The following is a 24302-nucleotide window of genomic DNA, read 5'->3' as shown; positions in this document are numbered from 1 at the left end:
CCTAGGTATTCTTAAACACTTCCTGAGCCAGGCCACTCAAAACAACACCAGGAAGCTATTGTGGATCATCCATTACTAAATCTTGCCTCCCTCTAGCAGTGATTCTCAACCTTGGTTGCACATCAGAATCATGTGGGAGCTTTTAAAAATTCTAATATTCAGGCGGCAAACAAGACTAATTAAATCAGCATCTTTGAGGATGGGGGCCTAACATCAGGATTTTCTAAGGCTCTTCAGGTGATTTCCGTATGTAGCCAAAGTTGAGAACCACTGCTTACAGCCTGCTCACTGGTCCTACGTAGTCACACAACCTCAGGCCATAAAGTGTGACAACCCTATCATTGAGCCTTCACTGACAACCCCCATAAAATAGCCATTTCTTCACCCCCCCTCCACTGAGAGTTCTGTCTTCCTTTCTCTCCTAGATTTTTTGCCATAGTTCATATTACTAGCTCACTTCACATATTTTCTTGCTTATCTATTTATTGCTATCTGTTTTGCTTATTTTTGCTTCCCTAAGACTACAACAATGCCTAATGCAAGGTAGGTGCTCAGAAAGTATTGTTGAATGTGCGCATCCACCAGAGGGCAGACAGCAGAAGCAAGAAGAACTACAGTCCTGCAGCCTGTGGAACAAAAACCACATTCACAGAAAGATAGACAAGATGAAAAGGCAGAGGGCTATGTACCAGATGAAGGAACAAGATAAAACCCCAGAAAAACAACTAAATGAAGTGGAGATAGGCAACCTTCCAGAAAAAGAATTCAGAATAATGATAGTGAAGATGATCCAGGACCTCAGAAAAAGATTGGAGGCAAAGATATGGAAGATGCAAGAAATGTTTAACAAAGACCTAGAAGAATTAAAGAACAAACAAACAGAGATGAACAATACAATAACTGAAATGAAAACTACACTAGAAAGAATCAATAGCAGAATAACTGAGGCAGAAGAACGGATAAGTGACCTGGAAGACAGAATGGTGGAATTCACTGCTGTAGAAAAGAATAAAGAAAAAAAAATGAAAAGAAATGAAGACAGCCTAAGAGACCTCTGGGTCAACATTAAACGCAACAACATTCGCATTATAGGGGTCCCAGAAGGAGAAGAGAGAGAGAAAGGACCCGAGAAAATATTTGAAGAGATTATAGTCGAAAACTTCCCTAACATGGGAAAGGAAATAGCCACCCAAGTCCAGGAAACACAGAGAGTCCCATACAGGATAAACCCAAGGAGAAACACGCTGAGACACATAGTAATCAAATTGGCAAAAATTACAGACAAAGAAGAATTATTGAAAGCAGCAAGGGAAAAATGACAAATAACATACAAGGGAACTCCCATAAGGTCAACAGCTGATTTCTTAGCAGAAACTCTACAAGCCAGAAGGGAATGGCATGATATACTTAAAGTGATGAAAGGGAAGAATCTACAACCAAGATTACTCTACCAGGCAAGGATCTCATTCAGATTCGATGGAGAAATCAAAAGCTTTACAGACAAGCAAAAGCTAAGAGGATTCAGCACTACCAAACCAACTCTACAACAAATGCTAAAGGAACTTCTCTAAGTAAAAAACACAAGAGAAGAAAAAGACCTACAAAAACAAACCCAAAACAATTAAGAAAATGGTCATAGGAACATACATATCGATAATTACCTTAAACGTGAATGGATTAAATGCTCCAACCAAAAGACACAGGCTTGCTGAGTGGATACAAAACCAAGACCCATCTATATGCTGTCTACGAGAGACCCACTTCAGACCTAGGGACACATACAGACTGAAAGTGAGGGGATGTAAAAAGATATTCCATGCAAATGGAAATCAAAAGAAAGCTGCAGTAGCAATACTCATATCAGATAAAATAGACTTTAAAATAAAGAATGTTACAAGAGACAAGGAAGGACACTACATAATGATCAAGGGATCAATCCAAGAAGAAGATATAACAATTATAGATATATATGCACCCAACATAGGATCACCTCAATACATAAGGCAACTGCTAACAGCTCTAAAAGAGGAAATCGACAGTAACACAATAATAGTGGGGGACTTTAACACCTCACTTACACCAATGGACAGATCATCCAAAATGAAAACAAAGAAGGAAACAGAAGCTTTAAATGACACAATAGACCAGATAGATTTAATTGATATTTATAGGACATTCCATCCAAAAACAGCAGATTACACGTTCTTCTCAAGTGCGCAGGGAACATTCTCCAGGATAGATCACATCTTGGGTCACAAATCAAGCCTCAGTAAGTTTAAGAAAATTGAAATCATATGAAGCATCTTTTCTGACAACACGCTATGAGATTAGAAATGAATTACAGGGAAAAAAACGTAAAAAATACAAACACATGGAGGCTAAACAATACGTTACTAAATAACCAAGAGATCACTGAAGAAATCAAAGAGGAAATCAAAAAATACCTAGAGACAAATGACAATGAAAACACCACGATCCAAAACCTATGGGATGCAGCAAAAGCAGTTCTAAAAGGGAAGTTTATAGCTATACAAGCCTACCTCATGAAACAAGAAAAATCTCAAATAAACAATCTAACCGTACACCTAAAGGAACTAGAGAAAGAAGAACAAACAAAACCCAAAGTTAGCAGAAGGAAAGAAATCATAAAGATCAGAGCAGAAATAAATGAAATAGAAACAAAGAAAACAATACCAAAGATAATAAAACTAAAAGCTGGTTCTTTGAGAAGATAAACAAAATTGATAAACCATTAGCCAGACTCATCAAGAAAAAGAGGGAGAGGACTCAAATCAATAAAATTAGAAATGAAAAAGGAGAAGTTGCAACAGACACCGCAGAAATACAAAGCATCCTAAGAGACTACTACAAGCAACTCTATGCCAATAAAATGGACAACCTGGAAGAAATGGACAAATTCTTAGAAATGTATAACCTTCCAAGACTGAATCAGGAAGAAATATGAACAGACCAATCACAAGTAATGGAATTGAAACTGTGATTAAAAATCTTCCAACAAACAGAAGTCCAGGACCAGATGGCTTCACAGGTGAAATCTATCAAACATTTAGAGAAGAGCTAGCACCCATCCTTCTCAAAGTCTTCCAAAAAATTGCAGAGGAAGGAACACTCCCAAACTCATTCTATGAGGCCACCATCACCCTGATACCAAAACCAGACAAAGATACTACAAAAAAAGAAAATTACAGACCAATATCACTGATGAATATAGATGCAAAAATCCTCAGTAAAATACCAGCAAACCGAATCCAACAACACATTAAAAGGATCATACACCATGATCAAGAGGGATTTATCCCAGGGATGCAGGGATTCTTCAGTATATGCAAATCAATCAATGTGATACACCATATTAACAAATTGAAGGATAAAACCATATGATCATCTCAATAGATGCAGAAAAACCTTTTGACAATATTCAACACCCATTTATGATAAAAACTCTCCAGAAAGTGGGCATAGAGCGAACCTACCTCAACATAATAAAGGCCATATACGACAAACCCTCAGCAAACATCATTCTCAATGGTGAAAAACTGAAAGCATTTCCTCTAAGATCAGGAACAAGACAAGGATGTCCACTCTCACCACTATTATTCAGCATAGTTTTGGAAGTCCTAGCCACAGCAGTCAGAGAAGAAAAAGAAATAAAAGGAATACAAATTGGAAAAGAAGAAGTAAAACTGTCACTGTTTGCAGATGACATGATACTATACATAGAGAATCCTAAAGATGCCACCAGAAAACTACTAGAGCTAATCAATGAATTTGGTAAAGTTGCAGGATACAAAATTAATGCACAGAAATCTCTTGCATTCCTATACACTAATGATGAAAAATCTGAAAGAGAAATTATGGAAACACTCCCATTTACCATTGCAACAAAAAGAATAAAATACCTAGGAATAAACCTACCTAGGGAGACAAAAGACCTGTATGCAGAAAACTATAAGACACTGATGAAAGAAATTAAAGATGATACCAACAGATGGAGAGATATACCATGTTCTTGGATTGGAAGAATCAATATTGTGAAAATGACTATACTACCCAAAGCAATCTACAGATTCAATGCAATCCCTATCAAATTACCAATGGCATTTTTTACGGAACTAGAACAAATCATCTTAAAATTTGTATGGAGACACAGAAGACCCCGAATAGCCAAAGCAGTCTTGAGGGAAAAAAACGGAGTTGGAGGAATCAGACTCCCTGACTTCAGACTATACTACAAAGCTACAGTAATCAAGACAATATGGTACTGGCGCAAAAACAGAAACATAGATCAATGGAACAAGATAGAAAGCCCAGAGATAAACCCACACACCTATGGTCAGCTAATGTATGACAAAGGAGGCAAGGATATACAATGGAGAAAAGACAGTCTCTTCAATAAGTGGTGCTGGGAAAACTGGACAGCTACATGTAAAATAATGAAATTAGAACACTCCCTAACACCATACACAAAAATAAACTCAAAATGGATTCGAGACCTAAATGTAAGACTGGACACTATAAAACTCTTAGAGGAAAACATAGGAAGAACACTCTTTGACATAAATTAGAGCAAGATCTTTTTTGATCCACCTCCTAGAGTAATGGAAATAAAAACAAAAATAAACAAATGGAACCTAATGAAACTTAAAAGCTTTTGCACAGTAAAGGAAACCATAAACAAGATGAAAAGACAACCCTCAGAATGGGAGAAAATATTTGCAAACGAATCAACAGACAAAGGATTAATCTCCAAAATATATAAACAGCTCATGCAGCTCAATATTAAAGAAACAAACAACCCAATCCAAAAATGGGCAGAAGACCTAAATAGACATTTCTCCAGAGAAAACATACAGATGGCTAAGAAGCACATGAAAAGCTGCTCAACGTCACTAATTATTAGAGAAATGCATATCAAAACTACAATGAGGTATCACCTTACACCATTTAGAATGGGTATCATCAGAAAATCTACAAACAACAAATGCTGGAGAGGGTGTGGAGAAAAGGGAACCCTCTTGCACTGTTGGTGGGAACGTAAATTGATACAGCCACTATGGAGAACAATATGGAGGTTCCTTAAAAAACTAAAAATAGAATTACCGTGTGACCCAGCAATCCCACTACTGGGCATATAACCAGAGAAAACCAATGTGTCAAAAAGACACATGCACCCCAATGTTCATTGAGGCACTATTTACAATAGGCAGGTCATGGAAGCAACCTAAATTCCTATCGACAGACGAATGGATAGAGAAGATGCGGCACATATATACAATGGAATATTACTCAGCCATAAAAAGGAACAAAATTGGGTCATTTGTTGAGACGTGGATGGATCTAGAGACTGTCATACAGAATGAAGTAAGTCAGAAAAAGAAGAACAAATATCGTATATTAACGCATGTATGTGGAACCTAGAAAAATGGTACAGATGAACCAGTTTGCAGTGCAGAAATTGAGATACAGATGTAGAGAACAAACGTATGGACACCAAGTGGGGAAGCGGCGGGGTGGTGGGGATGGTGTGATGAATTGGGAGATTGGGATTGACATGTATACACTGATGTGTATAGAATTGATGACTAATAACCTGCTGTATAAAAAAATAAGTAAAATAAAATTCAAAAATTAAAAAGAAAAACAAAAAACTTTTGGGTTACTTATTAATGAAGCATCCAGAGAACCTCCTTAATTTTTTTCCTATTTATTTTAACAACATTTTCTAAGGAAAATTTATCATAAATCTATAAGTAATTTTTAAAACATGTTTTAAAGAGAATATATACTTAAAGCATCATCTCTTGGTTAATTAGCTGTTTTAGCAAAGAGGGTATATTTTGCTTTAAGAAGTTTTCTTTATAATATGTAACTCTTATACAGTTAAGAGTTGTATGTTAAACGCACCAAAAAAACAAAACAAAACAAAGTATTGTGGAATGAATGAATGAATGCATAAATCTACTCTTATCTCAAAGGACCGTCCTAAGATAGTTAAAAATAGCTTTTATATCTTATCCTTGGGTCTTCTCTTGTCTAGGTAAAAGCTTTTCTATACCTGCAGCCCGTCTTCAAAGACATTGACGAATAAACCTCACCATTATGAACACAGTGTCTTTCACTCAGCGAGTAATTGTGCACTTCCTATATACTGCATCTACCTTTACACTACACATGCTGTAGATTAGACACTGTGCCAGGAGCTGGGAATTGTGGTGAAAAAGATAACCAAAAGTGAGTCTGTGGGGGTAGGGCACAGACAATAACAGAAGTCATTTCAGATAACAATAAATGTTATAAAGAAAATGAAAAATGTTTGTTGGCTATGGCACATTAAATGGGAGTTAATTTTAATCTGCGACCTGAATATTGAGAAGAAGCATTCCAGGAAGAAGGCACAAGTGTAGAGACCTTGAGAGGGGAACAAGTTTCAGAGGGGCTCTGAGTCAGAACCTCCGAGAAGGACAAGGAAAAGAGCATTATCACCTCCTTTATTAGACACTTTACCTCAATGAACATGGCCTAAAATCAAAATAGTTTTGGATAGCCAAAACATGCTACTGAATTCTTTTTCCTCATTGAGTTAAATCTTACTTGTCCATTATTTGTACTGTCGATAGTTGGAATTTAGGTGTGGAAGGGTGATTTAGATGGACGTACCTCAAATTTCTTTTCATCCGAACCCTAGCCGTAAGGACTTCAGTGAAGCAATAAAACCACTGTGTGCAGAGTGGAACTTTCTGACTCCTTATTCCAGTTGTCACCTTGTCTTCCATGGCAGGCCTAATGGAAAAAGTTTTGGACAAAGCCAGAGCCCAGACTTCGTGGGCTGCTGCGATTTGGGACCAGCAGCCATCTTGGTTTTCAGTCAGAAGAGCTCAGTAAAGACATCTTTCTTGGTTCAATGGGACCTGTGTTCCAAGTGGTGGCCTACGGAACAAGCAGCTTCTCCCAGACTAGCCATTAATGTGCTCTGACAACTCAGTTCCCCTATCTGGGCCTTAGTTTCTCTGTATTGAAATGTGCGTTTGGGTCTAAGAGTTTTAAGATCCTTTGAAACTTCATTTAAAAAGAACATTTTACTACTCTATTAAAAGTGAAACTTTTCCTGTAGCTTCTGAATAACCTGCATTCATTATGCTTTTATTGATAGGGGACACTCGCTTCCAAGTTAGTGAGACAAAATGCTGAGTTGACAATAGGAGGGCAGGGTTTATAGAATCAAATCAGTTGCTGAAATTTACAGGAACACAAATTGAACTGTTATATTGGGCACCAAAAGAAATGTAGTTCAGGGTAGTGAAAGGGGTCCCTGAGTTTATTGATTGTCTGCTGTCTTTCCCATGGGCTTTGCAGAATACGAGATCAGTTTGTCCAGGTCAGCCATATAAGAACAGCCTTCAGCCATGACCTACTCCTTGGACAGCCCACCTGCACACAGCAGCTTCTGCGTGGGCTGGGATGCGGTACTGAAAACAGGGTGGTCCTTGTATTCACATAGTGGTTCAAGTTACCGTCATTCACTCATTCAATGTCATCTTTCCTTCATTCGATAAATATGAAAGATACATTGAAATTGAATTTGTCAGTGGATAAAACAGACGACGTCCCTGCCTCATGGAGCTTACAACCTAGCTGAGTAGGTGTGCCAAACAAGAATCAACAAAATAACATTTCTGAGCACAAGCTGAGGTCAGTGCTCTGAAGGAAAGCTCAAGTTCTCTGATGGAGAATCACTGTGCAATCTCAGGATAGTTAATCCACCTCTCTGAGCCTCCTCCTTCTCATGTAGGAGTTAACCAGGATAACATGTAAAGTGACGAGTGCAGACATTGGCATATATTAGGTGCACAGTACATGTGCGTTGCAGCTTTGATAGTGAAGTTACCTCTCTGAAGATGAATGAGGAAAAGACTAATTTTCTTTCCTGTGTCTCAGAGTTTCCTTCAGTTCTTTGTGTTTGTGTGTCTTCCAGTTCCAAGGAGGGTTTCGGGTCAGCGGAGAAAGTCGTGCTGCTCACATTTCTCTCGGCTGTTATCCTGATGGCAGTCTTGGGGAACCTGCTGGTGATGGTGGCTGTGTGCAGGGACAGGCAGCTCAGGTGAGTCACGTGAGGCAACCTCATGAGGAAACCTGGGTGGAGTTCTGGGCTCTCCCTGGAGAACTGAGGTCTGAATTTATAATTTCCATTATAATTTGTAATTATGAAGTGAAAAAGATTCATGGGAATGATGTTTGGAAAATAGAGCAGGGAAAAAAATCACATATAATCCCATAGTTCTAACATAACCAGTAGTACAAGCACGTAAGTGAATTTCTATCCTGTCTTTTTCCCTCTGTTTCCTATGTTGTTCTTTCTGTAATAGTTGTGATCACTCTATATATAATTGCTGAGAGCACATCTAATCTAACCTCCCCACTTTATTAATTGGTTCAGAGAAAGGGTAGCTGACTAGTAGTTGATCTAGGATTTAAACATGGGTCTTCTGCTCTTTCCGCTTCATCCTTGGCTGCAATTAGAATCACCTGAAGACCCTTTTAAAATTACTAATAGGTGGCATGAGTATGTCCCATGCAATATTTGTGATATACTTATATTAGAAAATTATTCGTTGTTTATCTGAAATTCAAATTTAACTGGGCGCCCTATGTTTTATCTGGCAAACTTGGGGGTGGGTAAGTGGGTCAGTCACACAGAGTCCCTGGACTAATTGATCTGGGGTGAGACCTGGGCATCAGTACTTAGAAAAATTGACTAGGTGATTCTAGTGTGCAGCCTAGATTAAGAGCCACCAAGCCGTAAAAGGGGATAAAAGATGCAGTCCTATCTCATCTGCTGCTTCCTCTTTAAGCAAGACATGCTCTAATCAAGAAAGTGTAAAAACTAAATTCTAACAAGCGTGGCAAATGTGAGGCACATGGTAGTCAAAGAGTGGAAGACGGTGGAATTTGACACTTTTTTTTAAGGGGGCCCCTTGGTAGGGTGTTCTGAGAATGACTAAACCGAGGCCTAGAGGGTAGATGGGGTGTAGCTAGGCCAATGGTGGGGAGAGAGAGCACCCTGTAAAAACCCTTGAGAGGGACTCTGTGCATCGGGGGCTCAAGTCAGGCCAGTGTGGTCACAGGTGAGGGCAAGAGAGGGCTTCTGGTGCAAAGGGGTCTGGAGAAGTCTGAAGTGACTAGACCATGCATGTGACAGAAGGGGAAACTGAATCTCACAGGATATGTTGCACATCTGACTTTTCTTTCCTTTTCTTCCCTCCCTTCTTTCCTTCTTTCTTTGCTTCCTTTCCCCCCTCTTTTCTCTCCTGCTCCTTTCCCCCTAACCTCCTTCCTTCATCCTTCCCACTGCTTCCTCCCTTATACTTTTCCACCCACAGGAAAATAAAAACCAATTATTTCATTGTGTCTCTTGCCTTTGCGGATCTGCTGGTGTCAGTGCTGGTGATGCCCTTTGGTGCCATTGAGCTGGTTCAAGACGTCTGGATTTATGGGGAGATGTTTTGCCTCGTCCGGACATCTCTAGATGTCCTGCTCACAACGGCATCGATTTTTCACCTGTGCTGCATTTCTCTGGATAGGTAAGGCCAGAGCCATTTGCGTAGTGGAGCTCTGTGCTGGAGACAAAGCCGGATGGCTATTGGGCTGTGTCTTTCTTTCTTCCCTAATTCATTAGAGGAAATGAATCTCAGAGAGGTAAATCTGGCTGTTCACGTATTCATACACTCTCCAGCTTTAGCACAGCACCCTTTTTAGTCAGGCATTCTCTAAGGCACTGCAGACGTAGAGATTAGTAAGGCCTAGAACCTGCCTGCAAGGGGCTTACGGTCGAAGCTGCAATCATGTTTCCCACAGATAGAGCCCTAAGTTTTATACTGATGGCACGAAGAAAATTCTGAGGATGCTGAGAAGCAAGAATTAATCTCTCTGCCCAGTAGGCAGCAGGGTGGTTCAGAATGATAGTGTTCTGTTTGAACATGACCTTCTGAAAATGTGTCTGTATCATCATTTTATGTGCATATTTAGGTTTGTGCCTGTGACTGGGGAGGCTCTTTTCCAGAAAATCAAAGGTGATTATAAAATCCCCAATAATTGTTTGCTTTTTGGACCCAAGCTAGCATTTCATTCTTGTTGCATAAATGTGTTCTTCTTCTTCACATTTGACTTCAGGAGGCCTAATGATTTCTATCTTTGCCTCATTTGTTGGAGGTACATGTTTACCATTTGTATCAGCACTTTTCATTTTCCAATTCCTGCTTATTTATATTCAATAATAAAGTCAGAATGCAGTTGAAAAGTCAGACGATTACACTAACATATGCTGCCATCACTGTAGTCATATCTTAAGGGTAGTTCCCAAAAGAAAGTGTGGTGTGAAAAATCTCATGTTATCAGAATTGCCAGGGACAATCTCTTACTGTCTCTTGATTAGTCCAGAAGACCCAGCTTTCCACCTAGTCTTGGGATAGGTCACTGTTTCTTTAATAGAGGAATAGAAGAATAGTTGACTTAAAATTAGAGATTGTGCTATATCTAAAATATGTACCTTTTACTGATGAACCTAGTGGCAGGGCAGGAATAAAGATGCAGATGTAGAGAACAGACTTGAGGAAGGGGAAGAGGTGGGGGGGAAGGGGAAGCTGGGACGAAGTGAGACAGTAGCACTGACATATATGCACTACCAAATGTATAATGGATAGCTAGTGGGAAGCTGCTGCATAGCACAGGGGGATCAGCTTGATGCTTTGTGACCACCTAGAGGGGTGGGATAGGGAGGGTGGGAGGGAGGCTCAAGAGGGAGGGGATATGGGGATATATGTATACATATAGCTGATTCACTTTGTAGTACAGCAGAAACTAACACAACATTGTAAAGCAATTATACTCCAATAAAGATATAAACATTTTTTAAAAATAAAATAAAATAAAATACGTACCTTTATACACTAAAGTCAGAGTTTTCCCAGATAATTACTCATGCTGTGAAAGATCCTTAGGGACTGAAACCCGCTGAGGGAACAGCAAATTCATCTCCTATTTTATGGAACAGGTGCTTATTGATTGGAATGGCAGGCGTAATGGCCTGCTCTATTTAAATTGTACATGTTCTCTCTCTCTTGCTCTGCCAAGAACGTATAGATGAATGTACGTAATTTAAATGCAATGTATAATGAGATTCCACTCTACAACTAGAGATGATACCATTGGTAAAACAGGACTGTTGGTTGGCAGGCAGAACTGTAGTGTCAGAGTTTGAAATCTGTGTTTATTAGCTTATTTACAACAATCTGATTTCAGTGCATGAAAGACTTTTTAAGACAGTCGGTATATACTGTAAAAAAAGTTCACATTAGAAAAAATAAAATGTGAGGGAACAGAAAATATATGGACATCCTGCAGGGTAGCCTGCATGTGATCGTTGCCAAAATAAGTGGTGAGACTGAAAGTATTATAGGAACTTGGAGAAGGCAAAGCTGAGGAGATCAGGGCACCTGGAGGTAACCTTGAGGTTTGGGCAAAAATCCTGAGCGGGTGGGGAGTGAAGAATGGGGGAAAATGTAGAATCATCTTCCTGATGTGGATGGTTTTCTCTGGGCAGCCTTGAGAGAAGAATTGAAGGTTTCCTAGGAATGTTTGGCTTCAGAGTTCCAGGTTGACTATCACCTTTTGAAACCATGAAATTTTCCCTGAGTAGGCCTCAGTTGTCATGAAGCAGTATGGGCTGGTAATTAAGAACCATCGGCTTTAGAACTGAGGTAATCCGGGTTCAAATCCCAGCTCAGCCAATTTTTAGCTCTGAGAATGGTGATAAGTTACTAAGCCTTGCTGAGCCTCGGTTTTCTTACCTCTGAAAATGCGGGCAATAGCACCTATTTTATCGGATCGCAGTTAGGGTGAAGTTACATGATCCATTTAAGGCATAGCATTGGCCCAGCTTGGTGCAGCCCTCCATGTTAGTGGATGTTAGTTCCAGTTTCTTGTAACTATCCATACAACTCATGATCTTTCTTACCAAACTTGGACCTCCTCCTCAATGAATGGCTTTTCCAGCAGCTGCCACATCCAGAAACTAGGTAGTTACTCTTAACGCAGTCTTCCCTTATCCTCTACATTTAAATAATGACAAGTCCTACTGATTTTTCTTCCTGCACAGATCCTAGTCTATTTCTTCCCATTTCTGTCATCCTAGTGCAAACTAATATCATCTCTTGTATGTCGCTGCAACAATCTCCTATTTTATCCCCACTAATTTATCCGCTATTTTATCCCTGCTAATCCGCTTGATACTTACAAGATCTCATAGCGATCTTTTAATACTGCAGCTCTTATCCCATTGTTCCTTTGCTTAAAACCCTTCAATGGCTGTTCATTGCACTGAGGATAAGACCAAACTCCTTGACCTGTAGGGTTTTGCACCATCTATTTCCTGTCTATGTTCCCATCCCCTCGTCATGCCCTTCATGCCCTTCACCAGCTTCACTCTTGACATTTTTTCTCTTTTTCCAGTGCTCTGTGCTCAGCCACTTCAGCCTTGGCTCATCCCTCTGCCCAGAAAGCTCCTTTGCTCCCTCCTCTCTTGAATGTCTTTCACATTTTAGCTCAATCCTCTCTTCCTTGCAGAAGTCCTCTCTGAGCCAATCAAAACCATCCTTCTCCTTTGAAAACTTAGTGCGATTGTGATTAAAACCACAATTGATTTTTCTTTAATTTTTTCTTAAATGTCTCTATCTCCCCCAATGGGAAAAAGATCAAGGACATGAATAAGGACAAGGCTCCTCCCCTCACAGAACTTACCTTTTAATTGAGAGATTGATAGTTAACCAGTAATTACATAAACACTGATTTAGGTATTTTGTAAACACCATTGAACAAATGGACCGTTCAGCACATTCTCTTTTTTTAATAGTTCTGCCAATAATTCCATTTCCTTCTCTGATAGTGGACATCAAAATTCTAATACTGTAAGTTAAATGGAGTCAAATGGTTTTGTTTTCTTCTGGGAGTCTTGGAAACTTACCATTTATCTCCCATCATTTCCTGTCCCAAGAGTGACATTCTCATTGAGGTAGAAGGTTCACTCTGGATGTTACAGGACATCTTAGCCTGAAAGAGTATGATTTATTTACATCTAGCTTCTATTTTGCTGTATTCCTCCCAGCATGACAATTGGGCTGTCATGAGACAGCCCGAAGTATAGAGTGAATGTCTCAGGTGTGATGTTGCTGCTCGCCAAGTGACTCCTGGCAAGATATCTTGTCCTTCTCTCTAAAGCTGCCCTGAGTCTTTGGGGGTGACTGATACAGGGTAGTGCCTCTCGAGCAAGAATGCTCACCTTGATTCCTAATTCCACCAAGATGGCAGACCTCTGTATCAAAGTAAAATGCAAGAGTTCATTAATATATTATTGAATGCATTTCTCCAACCACCATCTTCTATCCACTGTGCTTCCTGGTGCTTTGAGAATCGAAACCTATTAATGAAAGTTTATTGACTCATTAGAAGTATTTTCCAAAATATGATTGAAATACATGCATCATATAGTATGGGTCACGGGAGATCAAAAACTGCATTAAAGCTTTACATACAGTTGATTATTTTAAATCTAAGGTTACTGTGAAAATTAAAACCAACCAAGTATTTGTAACAGAGTACTGGTTTTTAATGTGGAATATAATGCAGCCATTAAAAACCATGAGAAATAGCTCATGTGTTGTCCTAGAAAGATATCACTGGTTTATTATGTGGGGAAAAAAAGCAAGTTTCAGACTCTAATGTTTAGAATAATTCCACTTTTGTAAAGTAAATATATAGGTGTTTGTATCTGGGTGTACATGAATGAGTGAGTGTGAGAGAGAGTAGGAATGAAATTGTACCAAACTATTAACAATGGTTATATGCGCGCAGTAGGGGGTAGTGTTGGCTAGGCTGGATGGTCATTTGGATTTTGGTTGGGAGCCTTCATTTTTACTAATTTCTGAAGTATGTATTCAGTTTTATCTTTGCTAGAAGTTAACACTTCTTGAATGTAAGCATGTCCACAATAGCCTTTTAGCTGAAAGTGCTCCTGGGACAGCACATTCCTCAAATCGCTGAGAACATTCTGACTTTAGTGTTAGAAGTTCCCTCTGAGGTCAGAACAAGGTGGGGAGCATGGACATCTTTCTGACCAGTGAGTTCTCTCTGCTTCCTCACAAAATGGCCTAGAATCTCCCCCCAAGGGAGCCTTCACCATCTCCTGTTGGCAGATTCTTCCTCGCGAAGACCCTCACCTTCATCTTCGATCACCCCACCCCAGTTCATGACCTTGTGTTTGATCTATTTCAACAAGATCTTTTATAATCATCACAGTTTTAAAAAAAATCGTAATAATAATACCTGAGCATTGTAAAAGAAAAGTCATCATTTCACAAGTAATAATGTAAAAATATCCCCATTTCTTCCTCTCCACCTCCACCGCTGTACACCCTAGAGTTAACAACTGTAAATAGTAGCCCCCTCTAAATCCCAATCATTTCATATACAATAAGCAGACTTGTTATGTGAACATGTCTTTAGTTTATTCAAATGGGTTTATGTTTTAAATAAGACTTTGAAGAGGGCTTTCTCTGTATATATCCTAATGAATTGCCTGAGTATAGTGTTTTTACCAACTTGCTTCTCGGATGATGTATTACTAAGGTATTTTTCAGCATCATGTAACAGAAGATAAACTGATTGGTTCATAGCTGAAAAGTCAGGCTTCAGACATGGCTCTGCAGGGCTTGAACATTATCATCTAGTCTAGCTCTCTCCCCGTGTCTCTGTCTCCCTCTCCTTTTTGTCTCCTTCTTTCCTTCTCTTTCTCTCTGTGTCTCCCTCTCTGTCTCTATTTCTCTATGTCTGTCCCCATATTTATATCTCTCTCTTTGTCCCTATGCTGTTTTGTTGTTGGATTCATTCTCAGGCTGTGTTCAGAAAAATAGCTATAGTCAAACATGTGTCTTAAACCATCCTTAACTCATGAGTCCAAAGAAGAGAAACAAATGCTATTTCTCATTGAAGAACTTTGGTTGGCTTTGCTTGAGTCAGACACTCTCCTCATGATTAACCATCGTGGTGTAGGGATGACACATCAGGTTGCTGGGCAGAGGTGAGGCACTGTGACTGCCAGCTTTACCAGAAGCATATGTTGCAGGAAAATGGCATTTCCCTCTGGAAAGAGGGATGTTGGGCAGACGAGGATAGCAGATATCAACTTCTCTTAAGCTGACCAAAGGACTTACAGGTATCTTTATGGAGCCTCCACAACATGACAGAGGTGTGTCATCCCCAAGTCTTCTTTATATTATGCCACATATTGCTAGATCCTTCCACTGGCTTCATATGCCATACTTCTCAGACTTTTAACCATTCCTATCCTCTTTCTCTGATCATGCTGTATTTTGCCCTGCATTTGGCTCAAATGTAGTTCCCTTTAAAACAGCTATTTCACTTCATTGAGGATACCATCATCTATAGCATTGCACGATTTTCTCTTTGATATGTCCATCTGAATTGTCACCCTTCCTCTTAGCAGCCCAGGAATTTGATGTGTTTTATCTGCAAAAATCCTCCAACAGTTCCTCAGTCACAGATTTTCTTTTAAAACAATTTTGCTTGTACAGTAAAACATACAATTCTGACTCAAAGATTGCATATTTCATCCTGTGCTGGAGATAAGTGTGCCTGCATTTCTTAACGATCTCCCTGGAGCATAACTCAATTTTGCAATGTATAAATGAAGTGTCTGTCACTGTGAACTTGTGTCACACAATTACATTTGTTTTCCCAATAGGATTGAAATACATTTCTGCAAGGAGTGGGGATTATAAGTTTCCCCTTCTCGCATACTCTTTGAGGTTCATGCTTTGTATGTAATAATAATATTTGTTGAGTTTCATGCTAGGGGATATGAAATCTTATTTTTATATTAATTTCATCAAATATTTATTGAGTGCTTACTAATTGCCACAAGGTGAGTAGAGCACTGGAAGTGCAGTGGTGAACAATCAGAAAAGCTCTGAATCACAGAGATTTTAGTCTAGTGGAGAATACAGATAGTGAATAGGTAATTATAGTAAAATTGGTGGTCATTGAAATAGAATAAGGGGAAGTCAAGGAAGTTGTTGGAGCACGTGACCTCCAGTGCAGGGAAAGCTTTCAGAAGAAGTGATGCTGAAGCTGGGATCTGTAGGTGATATAGATGCCAGTAGGTGAAGAGGGAGAGGGTGAGGTATGGGGAGTGACAGTTCTAGAAATCAGCATGTGCAAAGCCCCAGAGGTTTTTCAGTTTCACATTATCGAATATAGGCTAAATTCTTAGCTTATCTTTCAGTCCTTTTCCCAGAATTATCCTCAGTCTATGTCTTTCCTATCTCTACTCCCACCCATGAGTGGTCTGTTATCATTTCCTGAGTATGGTGTGTTTCCTCCTAATTCCATGTTGCACCTGTGTCTTGAGTTCCTTTTCTTTTCCTGGTGGACATCTACCCTTCTTCAATACTCACCTTCTCCACTAACTGGCTGAGCTTCATTCCCAAAGAAAATTTGTTATTTCTTTCTCTGAGCTCCCATAGAATGTTAAATATTAACATAGCAGTTATCACTCATTTTAATAATTGGTTTATTTATCTGTCTCACCCTAGACTACCAGCTCCTTGAGAGTCAGCCTTTATCTCATCTGTTTCTGTGTTCTTACAGATCCCCAGTAGTTGCTCCAGGCATGTTTAGCTGAGCATAGAATGCTCTCAGATGTGACTTGTGGTTTGATATGACTTTAGTGTTAGCTTTTCTACCCTTTTAGAAATCTTGATATGTAGATATATAAGAATGAGGCCTGGGGTGCTAGGTTTCCTGGATTCAATCCCAGGTTGACCAGTTACCAATTGTATGATCTTAAGGAAGTTATTGAAATTCTCTGGGTTTTATCTTCTCATCAGCAAAATTGTATTAATTATAGTATATTCCATTTGGAGTTTGTGAAGACTAAATTACTGATTATATGCAAAGAACGTAAACTGGTGTGTGGCAACTAGTAAGCATTCAATAAATGTTAACTACAGTTATTATTTCATTATTGTTTCCCTTTCCCAATGCAAATTCCTGGTGACTATTGTGGGTGCCTTCCTAGACACTGATACTTGTCTTTTTCTTCCTATTTGCATAGCTGAGTGTCCTTCAAGGTTAGACCCTCAGCCTTCCAGCCCTGGGTATCTCCCTTCTCTTTTTTGGAGAGCTCACCCATCCTGTGGCTTTGCTTGCACCTCTGCCCTCATCTCTCCTGCAGTCTTGTCCCATGCTGGGTCCTCTGGCCTCTGTTGAACAGCTAGCTGCCTGTTCGACATCTTGCCTTAAGCATCTTTCTGTCTTCTCAAACCCAGTGTGCTCAAAGTGGAAATTTCCATCGTAAACAGATATCCTCTTCCACTTTGTACATCAAAGGTGCATTTATTAGTCAACTTTTAGTCATTTAAAGGTAATTCTCTGAGGACATCTTTTATTTATCTACCATGACCAGCTGGATGCCAAGTCATAGCTGTATTTTCATAAATATCTTTCAAATCCATCTTCCTCCTCTTTATACATTTTTTCATCCCATTTCGGATTATTGCAGTAGCTTCTTAGTTATTATTCCTGTGTATTATCTTATCTGTCAGGTTAATCTTTAAATATGTCTTTTTTCTTGTGTCCTCAGCTAAAAAAGCTTAAAGGGCACTGCATACTTTCCTTCCTCTTCCTAGATAAGGTTACTTTTGTCTAGCCTTGCTTTTTGTCAGCATTACCAGGGCATGGACTTTGGCAAATGTAGGTTTAAGTCCCAGTTCTACCATATCCTGGCTGTGTGATGTTGGGCAAATGGATTAAATTCTCTGGGCCTCAGTTGCCTTATATTTAAAATGTGGATGTTGAATGTTGCCTTGCAGAGTTGCTGTAGGAATTAGGTATAATGTAGAATATACTTCTGACACAGAATATGTTCTCAAAAAATAGGTGGTGTGTATAGTAGGAATAGTAGTAATTGTAGCAGAGAAGGAAGTGGATAATTATTACAGTTAGAGAAATGCTATGTCACAGATATCTACAAGGTACTATAAAAAACCAGGGCAGAGGGAGTTCCCTGGCAGTCCAGTGGTTAGGACTTGGCTCTTTCACAGCTGGGGCCTGGGTTCACTCCCTGGTTGGGGAACTAAGATCCCGCAAGTCACGTGGCATGGCCAAATAAAAACCCCAAAAAACAAAAATACCAGGACAGAGATGGAAAACCAATCCATATCTCTGACAGAAGGGAGTCTCCCCTGTGGTCCCTATTCATGATCTCATGTTGATGCATGCTAGATTTTTTATGTGACAGCTCCTGGCTCCGAGAAACCAAGAGTCCTCTTAACAATTGGGCCTGGGACTGGCATACAACACTTCCAATGTACTCTGTTGGGCAAACAAGTCACAGGGCAGCCCTGTGGGAAGGGGGCAGATGCCTTACCTGTGGATGAGAGAAGTGGCCATCTTTTTTTTTTTTTTTTCTTTTTTAACATCTTTATTGGAGTATAATTGCTTTACAATGGTGTGTTAGTTTCTGCTTTATAAGAAAGTGAATCAGTTATACATATACATATATCCCCATTTCTCTTCCCTTTTGCGTCTCCCTCCCTCCCACCCTCCCTATCCCACCCCTCTAGGTGGTCACAAAGCACCAATCTGATCTCCCTGTGCTATGCGGCTGCTTCCCACTAGCTATCTGTTTTACATTTGGTAGTGTATATATGTCCATGCCACTCTCTCACTTCGTCCCAGCTTACCCTTCTCCCTCCCTGTGTCCTCAAGTCCATTCTCTACATCTGTGTCTTTATTCCTGTCCTGCCCCTAGGTTCTTCAGAACCTTTTTTTTTTTTTTAGATTCTGTATATATGTGTTAGTATATGGTATTTGTTTTTCTCTTTCTGACTTACTTCACTCTGTATGACAGACTCTGGGTCCATAGTTCACTCTGTATGACAGACTCTAGGTCCACCTCACTACAAATAACTCAATTTCGTTTCTTTTTATGGCTGAGTAATATTCCATTGTATCTATGTGCCACGTCTTCTTTATCCATTCATCTGTCGATGGACACTTAGGTTGCTTCCATGTCCTGGCTATTGTAAATAGAGCTGCAATGAACTTTTTGGTACATGACTCTTTTTGAATTATGGTTTTCTCAGGGTATATGCCCAGTAGTGGGATTGCTGGGTCGTATGGTAGTTCTATTTTTAGTTTTTTAAGGAACCTCCATACTGTTCTCCATAGTGGCTGTATCAGTTTACATTCCCACCAACAGTGCAAGAGTGTTCCCTTTTCTCCACACCCTCTCCAGCATTTATTGTTTGTAGATTTTTTGATGATGGCCATTCTGACCGGTGTGAGATGATATCTCAATTTGGTTTTGATTTGCATTTCTCTAATGATTAATGATGTTGAGCATTCTTTCAAGTGTTTGTTGGCAATCTGTATATCTGCTTCGGAGAAATGTCTATTTAGGTCGTCTGCCCATTTTTGGATTGGGTTGTTTGTTTTTTTGCTACTGAGCTGCGTGAGTTGCTTGTATGTTTTGGAGATTAATCCTTTGTCAGTTGCTTCATTTGCAAATATTTTCTCCCATTCTGAGGGTTGTCTTTTCGTCTTGTTTATGGTTTCCTTTGCTGTGCAAAAGCTTTTAAGTTTCATTAGATCCCATTTGTTTATTTTTGTTTTTATTTCCATTTCTCTAGGAGGTGGGTCGAAAAGGATCTTGCTGTGATTTATGTCATAGAGTGTTCTACCTATGTTTTCCTCTAAGAGTTTGATGGTGTCTGGCCTTACGTTTAGGTCTTTAACCCGTTTTGAGTTTATTTTTGTGTATGGTATTAGGGAGTGTTCTAATTTCATTCTTTTACATGTAGCCGTCCAGTTTTCCCAGCACCACTTATTGAAGAGGCTGTCTTTTCTCCACTGTGTATTCTTGCCTCCTTTATCAAAGATAAGGTGACCATATGTGCGTGGGTTTATCTCTGGGCTTTCTATCCTGTTCCATTGATCTATATTTCTGTTTTTGTGCCAGTACCAAACTGTCTTGATTACTGTAGCTTTGTAGTATAGTCTGAAGTCAGGGAGCCTGATTCCTCCAGCTCCATTTTTCGTTCTCAAGATTGCTTTGGCTATTCGGGGTCTTTTGTGTTTCCATACAAATTGTGAAATTTTTTGTTCTAGTTCTGTAAAAAATGCCATTGGTGGTTTGACAGGGATTGCATTGAATCTATAGATTGCTTTGGGTAGTACAGTCCTTTTCACAATGTTCATTCTTCCAATCCAAGAACATGGTATATCTCTCCATCTGTTTGTATCATCTTTAATTTCTTTCATCAGTGTCTTATAGTTTTCTGCATACATGTCTTTTTTCTCCTTAGGTAGGTTTATTCCTAGGTATTTTGTTCTTTCTGTTGCAGTGGTCAATGGAAGTGTTTCCTCAATTTCTCTTTCAGATTTTTCATCATTAGTGTATAGGAATGCAAGAGATTTCTGTGCATTAATTTTGTATCCTTCTACTTTACCAAATTCACTGATTAGCTCTAGTAGTTTTCTGGTAACGTCTTTAGGATTCTCTATGTATAACATCATGTCATCTGCAAACAGTGACAGCTTAACTTCTTCTTTTCCAATTTGGATTCCTTTTATTTCTTTATCTTCTCTGATTGTTGTGTCTAGAGCTTCCAAAACTGTGTTGAATAATAGTGGTGAGAGTGGACAACCTTGTCTTGTTCCTGATCTTAGAGGAAATGGTTTCAGTTTTTCACCATTGAGAATGATGTTGGCTGTAGGTTTGTCATATATGGCCTTTATTATGTTGAGGTAACTTCTCTCTATGCCTACTTTCTGGAGGGTTTTTATCATAAATGGGTGTTGAAATTTGTCGAAAGCTTTTTCTGCATCAATTGAGATGATCATATGGTTTTTCTCCTTCAATTTGTTAATATAGTTTATCACATTGATTGATTTGCATACATTGAAGAATCCTTGCATTCCTGGGATAAACCCCACTTGATCATGGTGTATGATCCTTTTAATGTGCTGTTGGATTCTGTTTGCTAGTATTCTGTTGAGGATTTTTGCATCTATGTTCATCAGTGATATTGGCGTGTAGTTTTCTTTTTTTTGTGACATCTTTGTCTGGTTTTGGTATCAGGGTGATGGTGGCCTCGTAGAATGAGTTGGGGAGTGTTCCTTCCTCTGCTATATTTTGGAAGAGCTTGAGAATGAAAGGTGTTAGCTCTTCTCTAAATGTTTGATAGAATTCGCCTGTGAAGCCATCTGGTCCTGGGCTTTTGTTTGTTGGAAGATTTTTAATCACAGTTTCCATTTCAGTGCTTGTGATTGGTCTGTTTATATTTTCTGTTTCTTCCTGGTTCAGTCTTGGAAGGTTGTGCTTTTCTAAGAATTGTCCATTTCTTCCAGGTTGTCCATTTTATTGGCATATAGTTGCTTGTAATAATCTCTCATGATCCTTTGTATTTCTGCAGTGTCAGTTGTTACTCTTCCTTTTTCATTTCTTTTTTTTTTTTTTTTTTTTTTTTTTAAAAACATCTTTATTGAAGTACAATTGCTCTACAATGGTGTGCTAGCTTCTGCTTTACAACAAAGTGAATCAGCTACACATATACATATGTTGCCATATCTCTTCCCTCTTGCATCTCCCCCCCCCTCCCACCCTCCCTATCCCACCCCTCTAGGTGGTCACAAAGCACCGAGCTGATCTCCCTGTGCTATGCGGCTGCTTCCCACTAGTTATCTATTTTACATTTGGTAGTGTATATATGTCCATGACACTCTCTCACCCTGTCACATCTCACCCCTCCCCCTCCCCATATCCTCAAGTCCATTCTCTAGTAGGTCTGTGTCTTTATTCCCATCTTGCCACTAGGTTCTTCATGACCTCTTTTTTTTTTTTTTTTTTTCCCTTAGATTCCATATATATGTGTTAGCATACTGTATTTGTTTTTCTCTTTCTGACTTACTTCACTCTGTATGACAGACTCTAACTCCATCCACCTCATTACAAACACCTCCATTTCATTTCTTTTTATGGCTGAGTAATATTCCATTGTATATATGTGCCACATCTTCTTTATCCATTCATCCGATGATGGACACCTAGGTTGCTTCCATGTCCTGGCTATTGTAAACAGAGCTGCAATGAATATTTTGGTACATGACTCTTTCTGAATTATGGTTTTCTCAGGGTATATGCCCAGTAGTGGGATTGCTGGGTCATATGGTAGTTCTATTTTTAGTTTTTTAAGGAACCTCCATACTGTTCTCCATAGTGGCTGTATCAATTTACATTCCCACCAACAGTGCAAGAGTGTTCCCTTTTCTCCACACCCTCTCCAGCATTTATTGTTTCTAGATTTTTTGATGATGGCCATTCTGACCGGTGTGAGATGATACCTCATTGTAGTTTTGATTTGCATTTCTCTAATGATTAATGATGTTGAGCATTCTTTCATGTGTCTGTTGGCAATCTGTATCTCTTCTTTGGAGAAATGTCTATTTAGGTCTTCTGCCCATTTTTGGATTGGGTTGTTTGTTTTTTTGTTATTGAGCTGCATGAGCTGCTTGTAAATCTTGGAGATTAATCCTTTGTCCGTTGCTTCATTTGCAAATATTTTCTCCCATTCTGAGGGTTGTCTTTTGGTCTTGTTTATGGTTTCCTTTGCTGTGCAAAAGCTTTTAAGTTTCATTAGGTCCCATTTGTTTATTTGTGTTTTTATTTCCATTTCTCTAGGACCTGGGTCAAAAAGGATCTTGCTGTGACTTATGTCATACAGTGTTCTGCCTATGTTTTCCTCTAAGAGTTTGATAGTGTCTGGCCTTACACTTAGGTCTTTAATCCATTTTGAGTTTATTTTTGTGTATGGTGTTAGGGAGTGTTCTAATTTCATACTTTTACATGTACCTGTCCAATTTTCCCAGCACCACTTATTGAAGAGGCTGTCTTTTCTCCACTGTATATGCTTGCCTCCTTTATCAAAGATAAGGTGACCATATGTGCGTGGGCTTATCTCTGGGCTTTCTATCCTGTTCCATTGATCTATATTTCTGTTTTTGTGCCAGTACCAAACTGTCTTGATTACTGTAGCTTTGTAATATAGTCTGAAGTCAGGGAGCCTGATTCCTCCAGCTCCATTTTTCGTTCTCAAGATTGCTTTGGCTATTCGGGGTCTTTTGTGTTTCCATACAAATTGTGAAATTTTTTGTTCTAGTTCTGTGAAAAATGCCAGTGGTAGTTTGATAGGGATTGCATTGAATCTGTAGATTGCTTTGGGTAGCAGAGTCATTTTCACAATGTTTATTCTTCCAATCCAAGAACATGGTATATCTCTCCATCTATTTGTATCATCTTTAATTTCTTTCATCAGTGTCCTATAATTTTCTGCATACAGGTCTTTTGTCTCCTTAGGTAGGTTTATTCCTAGGTATTTTATTCTTTTTGTTGCAATGGTAAACGGGAGTGTTTTCTTAATTTCACTTTCAGATTTTTCATCATTAGTATACAGAAATGCAAGAGATTTCTGTGCATTAATTTTGTATCCTGCTACTTTACCAAATTCATTGATTAGCTCTAGTAGTTTTCTGGTAGCATCTTTTGGATTCTCTATGTATAGTATCATGTCATCTGCAAACAGTGACAGCTTTACTTCTTCTTTTCCGATTTGGATTCCTTTTATTTCTTTTTCGTCTCTGATTGCTGTGGCTAACACTTCCAAAACTATGTTGAATAATAGTGGTGAGAGTGGGCAACCTTGTCTTGTTCCTGATCTTAGTGGAAATGGTTTCAGTTTTTCACCATTGAGGACAATGTTGGCTGTGGGTTTGTCATATACGGCCTTTATTATGTTGAGGAAAGTTCCCTCTATGCCTACTTTCTGCAGGGCTTTTATCATAAATGGGTGTTGAATTTTGTCGAAAGCTTTCTCTGCATCTATTGAGATGATCATATGGTTTTTCTCCTTCAATTTGTTAATATGATGTATCACGTTGATTGATTTGCGTATATTGAAGAATCCTTGCATTCCTGGAATAAACCCCACTTGATCATGGTGTATGATCCTTTTAATGTGCTGTTGGATTCTGTTTGCTAGTATTTTGTTGAGGATTTTTGCATCTATGTTCATCAGTGATATTGGCCTGTAGTTTTCTTTCTTTGTGACATCTTTGCCTGGTTTTGGTATCAGGGTGATGGTGGCCTCGTAGAA

The 24302-nt window shown here is 39.1% G+C and overlaps 1 protein-coding gene across 5 annotated transcripts in view; it reads left to right on the top strand.

Moving 5' to 3' along the window:
- HTR4 (5-hydroxytryptamine receptor 4) overlaps positions 1 to 24302 on the top strand; it is a 221091-nt gene that overhangs the window by 128324 nt on the left and 68465 nt on the right. For all 5 annotated transcript variants that reach the window (XM_061188318.1, XM_061188317.1, XM_061188314.1 and 2 more), the window contains exons 3-4: positions 7994 to 8119; positions 9399 to 9599. In XM_061188318.1, coding sequence (XP_061044301.1) covers positions 7994 to 8119; positions 9399 to 9599 — 327 coding nt within the window. The remainder of the gene's footprint in view (positions 1 to 7993; positions 8120 to 9398; positions 9600 to 24302) is intronic.

Source organism: Eubalaena glacialis, chromosome 4, assembly GCF_028564815.1.
Source record: "Eubalaena glacialis isolate mEubGla1 chromosome 4, mEubGla1.1.hap2.+ XY, whole genome shotgun sequence".
Taxonomy (NCBI): Eukaryota; Metazoa; Chordata; class Mammalia; order Artiodactyla; family Balaenidae; genus Eubalaena; species Eubalaena glacialis.
Note: the sequence above shows the minus strand (reverse complement) of the source record. Positions and strands in the feature narration are given on the sequence as shown.